The sequence below is a fragment of the Perognathus longimembris genome, chromosome 2, assembly GCF_023159225.1.
Source record: "Perognathus longimembris pacificus isolate PPM17 chromosome 2, ASM2315922v1, whole genome shotgun sequence".
Lineage (NCBI taxonomy): Eukaryota > Metazoa > Chordata > Mammalia > Rodentia > Heteromyidae > Perognathus > Perognathus longimembris.
Window position 1 is genome coordinate 25,778,319 of NC_063162.1, and position 9,330 is coordinate 25,787,648.

The 9,330-nt window shown below is 44.6% G+C and overlaps 1 protein-coding gene across 1 annotated transcript; it reads left to right on the forward strand.

The window, feature by feature from the left end:
• The first annotated feature begins 241 nt into the window (after window positions 1–241).
• Window positions 242–5,422, forward strand: Opalin (oligodendrocytic myelin paranodal and inner loop protein). Its single transcript, XM_048335280.1, has 5 exons — window positions 242–250; window positions 314–349; window positions 1,346–1,462; window positions 3,141–3,197; window positions 5,246–5,422. Exons 1-5 carry the CDS (start codon window positions 242–244, stop codon window positions 5,420–5,422), a joined length of 396 nt encoding a protein of 131 aa, XP_048191237.1.
• The last annotated feature ends 3,908 nt before the right edge of the window (window positions 5,423–9,330 follow it).

Sequence of the window (9,330 nt, forward strand, 5' to 3'; positions counted from 1 at the left end):
TCAAATGGGGGTTGTTGTCGTCACTGGCTGCTGAGACGAACACACATGTCAATGTAGGAAAAGTGCTAGATTGCTCTGCCCACAGTAAGTGGTCCACAATGGCTCGCTGCTGCAGTCAGCAGGCGTTGGCGAGAGCCTCGGGCTCTGGGGAGAGCTGGAGGGGCACAGGTAAAGAAGGCGCAGGCAGAGCAGTAGCTTCATGTATTCTCCCCTGCCTACCACCAGACCTTGGAAAACTCAGATGAGGATTGTGTGGATTTTGTCTCCTTATAAGACATGTTCTTCTTCTTCTTCTTTTTTTTTTTTTTTGTAGACTTCCTCCCCAGTTATCACTGGTGGAAAAGAAGCGGTAAGTGCCCCCAGAAGTTCCCAAGGCTTTGGCTGGTTGTTAGATGGAAGTAGGGATGCTCAACGGATCTTGAGCATTTGTCTGGAAGATTAGGATTTGATTAGGGTACTGTCACCAAGCCCTAAACTTGGCCCTGCAATTATTCTTACAACCATCTCTGCTCAAAAGTGAGGGAGCACATGGATTTCATGGCATTGAACAAAGACAAGCCACCTAGATTACGCTGAATAACAGACAGCAGTAGAGCTCCAGGTGGTGGCCCCAAACAGCAAGGGGGAGGCAGGATGGGGCCCCCAGGGTCCCGGCAGCTCCTGGATCTGAGTGTTGATTATGCATCATGCCCACCCACTATGTGGAAAGTCATCAACCTGAAAATTTGCTTTTATTATATTTTGATAAGAATCATCCTCCCCCCCCCAAAAGTGAAGAAGAATGCAGCATGCCATAAGAATTGCATAGCGACTGGAGAATCCTGCAGATAAACTCAATATTCCAGAAAAATCTAGAAACCTGAAAACTTAGCCATGACTATTCCCACTCATATTAAAATGAAATGGACATTCAAAAATTGTTTCATGCATCTAGTGAAAGTAAACTTAAAAAAACAAACAAACAAGAACGCATCAGGTGGTGTGGGCTGGAATATGTAAGAGTAACATGCTTTAATTTTTTGCCAAACCAGTAAGGGATGATGAATCTGCCTGAGCCATTCCTGGGCTTTTCCTATACAAGAGGCCTTTGTGTTTCTGCCCCTCAGAGAGGCTGTCCATTGTTCTAGATTATCACCCTTTTCAACTGATTTGCTCTGTAAACAAGCTCCTAGGAAAGCAAGTTATTTGTCATATATGTATGTTACAACCCTTTTTTTCCCCCACAGCATTTCATGACCCTTTGGATTTTCTCTGTGACCTTGAGGGTCTAGGTTTTGTGTTTGCTATTTAGGCACTGAATTCTTCCTTCAGTCTTAAGGAAAGTGTTTCTTTCTCTGTGTGCCAGGACTGTGGGCCCTCTCTTGGAGTGGCAGCAGGCATTCCATCCGTGGTGGCCACTGCCCTGCTGGTGGCCTTGCTGTTTACGGTGATCCGCCAGCGAAGGCGCAGGGAGCCTGCTGAGGTGAGGGCTGGGTTGCCTGTAGCTCTGTGGCAGGAATTAGTGTTTCAGTGAACTAGTTTGGGAGCTGGGACAAGGACAAGGTGGGGGGAAGTCGTATTTTATATGAAGGGGTTTCTATTCCACATATCAGTTGGTGAATACAATGCATTTTGATCAATATCATCCCTGGTAACGTGTTTGTGCCATGATTTCCATCTTAGATTCGACCTTGTACTCTAGTTAGAATGGATTTGTGTATAACTCTCAGGCCATTTAAAGAAATCTCTGGCAACAATGATGGTATTTGGAGTGGCAAAAAGTGGCAGTGGTGCCCAGCATGGTAACACACACATTTAATGTCAATGTTCAGGTGGCTGAGGCAGGAGGATCAGGAGTTTGAGGCCAACCTGGATGACATACTGAGACTCTGTCATTCCTCTCCCAAACAGTGAAATGTTCTAGTGGCCCAGGATGTTTATAAGGCACAAGCTTCACAATGCAGGGCTAGAGATAATGTTAAGAAAGACTGAAGGCAAAGAGGCATTGTACATACTATTTATAATATATATATATATATATATATATATATATATATATTTGTGGTTCTGAGGGTTAAACCCAGGGTCTTGTGCGCACTAGGCAAGTGCTCTATCACCAAGCTTCTCTCCTAGCCAAATAAATAAATACTTTCGTTATAGATATAGTGGTCTCCTCTTATCCACAAAGGACACATCTAGGCTTCCCCAGGGGATGTCTGGGACTATGGCAGTATCAATCCCCACAGATACTGGTTTCCACTATGCACACATACCTACATATAAATTATAACTTAACCACAGTAAGAGAGTAACAATAGTAACTAACAGTAAAATAAAACAATTACAACAACAAACTATAGTGTTGTGAACGTGGTTTCTTGTCCTTTCTCTGGAATACTACAAGGTAGGTAACATGTACAGTGGGGATATGCTAGCTAAAGGGATGATCGCATTCTAGATGGGATGAAGCAAAATTTCATCACATTTCTCAACATTGCAGCTTAAAACTTAGCAATTGTGGGCTGGGAATGTGGCTTAGTGGTAGAATGCTTGCCTAGCATGCATGAAGCCCTGGGTTTGATTCCTCAGTACCACATAGACAGAAAAAGCTGGGAGTGGTGCTGTGGCTCAAGTGGTAGAGTTATAGCTTTGAGCAAAAGAAGCTCAGGGACAGTGCCCACGCCCTGAGTGCAAGCCCAGGACTGGCCAAAGAAAAAAAACACTTAGGAATTGTTTGCTTCTGGGATTTCCCATGACAATTTCATGCCCTCGTTGTCCACAAGAAACTGAAACTATGGAAAGCCAAACCTTTGTAAAGGTTACTGTAACTTAAATATATATATAATAGAATAGAATAGAAATAGAAATAAACATACAATAGAGAGAATTGTAGTGTAGACCTGATTATCAATCTCATTTTATGTCTGTTCCCATTCACTTCTCCACCAGTCAACCTGGGATTGTTTTTAAAGTAGTTCATAATGATGATTCTTGAGTTTGTTTTGCTATGTTTGGGGAGGGATTACTATCTCTTTGCTTGTGTGTGTGTTGTTTTATTTTAAAGCTTTGGGGATCCTAACGTTTAAAATCCACTGGTTTTAGTCATGGTTATAGGTTATGCCTTTCACATTTTGATTTTAGTTTTTTTTATTACACTTTAGGAAAATGACAGACCATGTGAAATTTCTGAAATCAGTGACAATCCCAAGATATCAGAGGTGAGAACCTTTTACTAGAGTTTCTACAGTTGATTCACACAGTAACTGAACTAAGGCTTTCAAAGCCTTCCATGTACAAAAAGTATGATAGGATCACATGTAGAAATGTGTGGAACAAGAGAAGTTTATGTTCAAAATTTAAGCTTCTTGTGTTTATTGGGAAGATAGGAATTCAGGGTTAAGTTGATGTTAGAAAATCACTTTAGGAAGTGGTGCTGTGGCTCAAAGTGATAGAGCACTAGCTTTGAGCACAAAAGCTCAGGGACAATGCCTAGGTACTGACAATTGACAAAAAGAGTCACAAAGAGCCAAGGCTAGAAAATCAATTTAACATCATTTCTTTTATTGACAAAAGAGAAAAATGGTGTGGCCATCTCACCCAGTGAAGAGAAGTTCAAAGCAGTCATGGGAGGGCTTTCTTCCCATATTGCTTGCTTGACAATATGGGAAGTCGTGTGAGTTGGGCTGTTTGCAAACTAGAGTAGGAACTTGACTTAAAAGTTGACATGTTTAAAAAAATAAATCAGGGGCTGGGGATTTAGCTCAGCGGAAGAGCACCTGACTGGCGAGCGCAAGGCCCCGAGTTCAGTCCTCAGCTCTGGAATAAAGCAACCATAAAAAATACATCAAACATCATACCTCAGGGTAAAAGTTGAAGGCAAGCTTTAAAAACAAAAGCAGAAATAAATCAAAGGCATTCATTGTTTCTATTCAACATTGTACCTGATCGATATATAAGGATAAGAAAAGTAAATTGAAAGGTTTGAGGCTCTGCTGGTAGAGCACTAGCTGAAGAATGAAAGCAGCAGATACTGAGTTTGAGTCCTTGTCTCAGATTAGAAAAGAAAAAGAAATTGAAAATGTAAGTATAGAAAGAAACAAAATTGCCTTTATTGGAAAAGACAAGCAATTAGGACCATTAGAATTGGAAAAAAAAATTTTAGCAAGCGTAGTGGATATACAGAAACAATATGCATTTCTCTAGATCTACATCATTTAGAAAAAGCAATTTTCCAAAAGACAATTTTTGCAATCGTAATAAAAATATAGAAATCTAAAGAATAACAGACATAATCCATTTCTGGAACATAATAAAACTGTAATCAGACATACCATAACCCTAAACAGTAAGAGTTGTATGCCATACTCCTAGGTAGGAAGGCTCAGTAACATAAAGATGTCAATCACCATGAATGCATGGTTTATTTGTTATCTATATCATGAACGTGCTTCCTAAATAAATCCCAATAGAATTTTTTATGAAACATAGTAATCCAAGTTCTTCTAAACTCTACGTGGAATAAGGCAGAAAGAATTTTACCTATCTATCTTTCTATCTATCTAGCCAGTCCTGGGGCTTGAACTCAGGGCCTGGGCAATGTCCCTGAGCTTCTTTTGCTCAAGGATAGCTTTCTACCACTTGAGCCACAGAGCTACTTCTGGCTTTTTCTGTTTACGTAGTTCTGAGGAATTGAATCCAGGGCTTCATGCATGCTAGGCAAGCACTCTACCACTAAGCCACATTCTCAGCCCCAGAAAGGATTTTAAACAAGAAACAAGGTGATCATAAAACAAAATAGAAAACACATAGCAAGGCAGCAGATTTAAGCACAACCATATCAATAATACATTATATGTCAATGATCCAGATATCTCCAATGAAGAGGCAAGAGACATTCAGATTAGCTATAAAAGAGAAACCCAACTATATGATGGTTGCAAGGCCCCATTTGAAACACTAAAAACTTGAAAGGATTAAAAGTTAAAAGTGGGGGGGGAGAATAAGAGAGACTACACCAAAAATAAGCCAAAGAGGACGGAGTGGCGCGAACCCCTTCCCAGGCAGTCTACGCAGGCTTTCTACTCACAAGGCCTAGCCCTTCTTGAGGTGATGACCCAGTGTCTTGAAAACCATGGCTTCCCTATTTCCTTTTATCTTCCTTTTTGGTTGGTGGGTGGAGGGGGAGTCAATGAGATTGTTTTAACTCCTTCTTGGCTCCATGCACAAGTCTATGCTCTATTTTAAAAGAAAAATCTGTGCCCTGCAGAATCCTGGGCGGCCACCCCGACCTGAGAGGAACACCACAGGCCCCCAAGAGGCCCACATCTACGTGAAGACAGTGTCGGGAAGTGAGGAGCCCCTGCCTGATGCCTACCGGCCCCCAGAAGCCCTGGAACGCAGGAGGGGCCTGTGGTGGCTGGTGCCCAGGCTGAGTCTCGAATGACAGGCCTTAGTCAAGGAGCTGACCTGGAGCTGGGGCGGCGCTGACAGCCCAAGGATTTGGGAGGAGAATAGCCAAGTTGCTCCATAACCAATCTGAATTTCCTGTACAGATCTAGAGCAGCTCATGGGGTGGGGGGGTGGGGGGTCCTCAAGTTGCCAATGCCAGTGGGGCTTGTGGCAGCGCTCGGAGCCGGGTGAGCTTCTGTATACCCTGCCTACTCTGTTCCTGAACCACCAGCAACGTGACTGCCTCTGCTCTCTGGGGGTGTGGGCTTGTTTCTGAGTGGCTTGCCTTCTCAACTGTTGGGTTTGGATTTTTTTTTATGTCCTCCCCCCTCAAATAAAAAACAAAAACCTCTGTCAGGCCTCTGTTTGGGGGTTTTGTAGGAGGGGTGGACCCCAGGGACAGCATCAAGTGCTTCACCTCCGGGAGGGGGCTCCCAGCAACCTGCAGCCCCCTGGGACCCCAGGGCCTCTCCCTGTGCAAAGCCTGGGTCCAGGGGTGTCTCAGGGAGCATCCCCCACGAGCTACCTAGATATCCTGGAAGACATGGAGGCTCACACAGGAACCCTACTCGGGGACCTGTCTCTCTGTCCTGGACACTGATGGGTCATGGTCACATGGAATGCCCACTTTTCAAAGCCCCTCATGCAATGCCCAGTTCCCTGGGTCCCACCATCTTGACCAGCAGATGTGTCTGTCCTAAAGCATCTTTGCCCAGGGATGTGGGCGCCTTTACTTCTCCCACAGGCTGGGCAGGGCCTTGGGTGTGCTGAACTCAGGGGAGAATTGGGTTTTCCAGTGTCAGGGCATGGGCTCTGACAGACGTGGGCCATCTGCAATCTCAATGCTTTACTTATAAAAGTGGAGATGGAAAAAAAATACAAAATAAAAGTGGAGATGGCAGTTTTCATCCTCCCACCCCACTCAGCAGTTTGTCAAACTCGAGGGAAATATTCATGTCAGCTCAGGCAGGATGGTGTATGCCTGTAATCCCAGCGCTCGGGAGTCAGAGGTAGGAAGATTAAAAGTTCAATGCCATCCTAGGTTACATAGAGAGTGTCAAGCCAGGTTGTGCTCCATAGTAAAGCCCTGTCTCAAAAGAAAACAAAACAAATAAAATAAAATGCAAGGTACTGGTGGTTCACACCTATAATTTTAGCTATGGAGAAGGCTGAGATCTGAGGTTGTGGTTCGAAACCAGCTGGGGCAGACAAACCCAAGAGATTCATTTCCAATTAACCACCAAAGAGCCAGAAGTGGAACTGTGGTAGCCTAGAGCAAAAGAACCTAGAGAGAGTGCCCAGACCCTGTGTTCAAGTTCTAGCACGGGTACCAATAAACGAAAGAAATAATAGAATATACAAGAAAAAATGACAGCCTTTCATGTAAGGTATGACTTAGTTTTGGATCCCATATTTTAATTTACTTACAATGTATTGCTTAGAATTTTTATTTCAGCTGGGAATGTGGCTTAGAGGTAGAGTGTTTGCCTAGCATGCATGAAGCCCTGGGTTCGATTCCTCAGCACCGCCTAAACAGAAAAGGCCAGAAGTGGCTCTGTGTCTCAAGAGGTAGAGTGCTAGCCTTGAGCAAAAAGAAGCCAGGGAAGTGCTCAGGCTCTGAGTTCAAGCCCCAGGACTGGCAAAAAAAAAATTGTTTTTATTTCAGCTTGGCTCTAACTAAACTAACAAGGTATATGCAAAAACTTATTTGAGGGCTGGGAATATGGCCTAGTGGCAAGAGAGCTTGCCTCGTATACATGAAGCCCTGGGTTCGATTCCCCAGCACCACATGTATAGAAAACGGCCAGAAGTGGCGCTGTGGCTCAAGTGGCAGGGTGCTAACCTTGAGCAAAAAGGAAGCCAGGGACAGTGCTCAGGCCCTGAGTTCAAGGCCCAGGACTGGCAAAAAAAAAAAAACAACACAAAACTTATTTGAAATAAAGAGAAAAGTAAAATGGCCATTTGATGCACCTATAACATGTCTATGGCTCTCCTTTACAGAATACTAAAGTACATACAATACATTCATCCTGGGCTTATAGCCAAGTTTTTTTTTAAATTTATGTTTTATTGTTATTGTTGCGGTGATATATAGAAGGGTTACAGTTACATGAGCCCGGTAGTGAGCACAATTCTTTTTTTAAACCATGTCTCCCCTTCCCTCACTCTCTCCCAATTTTTCCCTCCCGTCCCCACCCACTTAAAGCCAAGGTGATCCCAGGAATATTCCTGGTATGGGCACTTCCTAGGCTGGGAAAATGGTGGAGGCCATCGAGTGCTTTGTGGAGGGCAGCCCTGTGCCCCCGGGAGCTGGCAGCTCTGCCTCCCCGGCCCAGAGCTCAGGGGAAGGGAAAGGTGATCTCGAGTGGGCCACCTGCTGTGTGTGGCTCCCTTTTCACTAGTGTTTGATTTGTCTCTAAGTTTGCCTCCACGCTGGTCAAGCTTTCTGACCTTGTGTTTCCACAAACCTTAAAAATTAAAGCCCCCTTCCTGCCTTTCTGTCTTTCCCACCCCTCCACACACACACACACACACACACACACACACACACACACACACACACACACACACGTTTGCACTGCCTCTGTATTCTGCGGTCCTCCTAATCCTAACTTCTCAAGTGGGTGTGTCCTTTCTCCTCTAGCTCAGTAAGTAACAATAATACATAATTTTCTGTGTGGCATCAAGCCCTGTAACATTTAACCATGAGCTACATAGAAAAGCCTTGTCTCAATTCCTTTTTCTCCAAATAAACCCTCTAGTGTTAACTCATTACCCACTGTGTAGCACTGGGTGGGGTCGGGGTGTGTCTTGCCGCCGACAGATAATGTGGAATAAGGTCCTGCTCAGTTCAGCATCCCCCATCTACCTTTCCAAAACACAGCCACCAGAGGGCGCTCTACATACACAGGAAGAGGACTGTGGAAGGCTGGGTTCTGATAACTTGTGACCACACTAAGTGATTGTTGTGGAACTCCTAGTATGTTTTTAGAGTGTTCTTACAGATGAGCACATCATTGGACTTGTCAGGGCTCTCTGATGAGGGGAGGGCTGCTGTTTGGTGCTGTGGTATTCCCCATATGGGTGTGGGCCACCATCCTTCTGTTTACGCCAGCAGGTATGTGCCACCACACCCAGACTTTTTTTTTTTGTTTTTTATAAATTTGATTGAGATAGGGATGTCTTTTGAGGTTTTGCTCACATTTTGTTCACTGTCCCCAGGGGCAGTTGCTCCAGGCTGTCTCATTCAAACTGGGGATTGCAGGATGGCCAACTGTGCTGTCAACCCTGGGAGAGAGAGAGAGTGTGTGTGTGTGTGTGTGTGTGTGTGTGTGTGTGTGTGTGTGTGTGTGTGTGTGTGTGTGTGCTGGTACTGGGGCTTGAACTGAGGGCCTTGCAATCTAGCCTACCTTTTTCTGTTCAGTGATGGCGTTGTCTATTTGAGCCACAGCCCCACTTCCAGTTGGTTAATTGGAGAAAGGATTCTCATGGACTTTCCCGTTCTGGCAAGCTTTGTATGCTGTCCACAGATCTCTGTGTCCACAAGCTTCTGAGTAGCTGGGGTTACAGGCATGAGCCATTTGTATTCATCTGGGTTCCTTGTAATCTTTGTTCTTGGCCCTATTTAAGCATGATGGGGGTGTTGCTTAGATTCCAGCATCCTTCTGTACCTGCTTGCTTGCCCTGTCCATGGTGCTGCTCAGCTTTGGGCCTGGAGAGCCAGATGCTCTTGAGAGTGAGGCGCAGACAGGACCTGATCATTTTCATTTCCTGAGAAGCGCACTGAGCACGCTCCACCAGCCCTAGGGAATTCCATTGAGTAATCCTGGAAAGCGGTGTCTGGATAATGTTGGATAAACCACAACGGGAAGAAAGCAGATGGAAAACACAGGAAAGCAGAGC

What these genes read in the sequence shown, in the direction of transcription:
- Opalin (XM_048335280.1), top strand. An exon ending in TCACTGGTGGAAAAGAAGCG is followed by an intron (nt 350 to 1,345) that starts GTAAGTGCCCCC and finishes TCTGTGTGCCAG; the next exon opens with GACTGTGGGCCCTCTCTTGG. An exon ending in GGCGCAGGGAGCCTGCTGAG is followed by an intron (nt 1,463 to 3,140) that starts GTGAGGGCTGGG and finishes ATTACACTTTAG; the next exon opens with GAAAATGACAGACCATGTGA.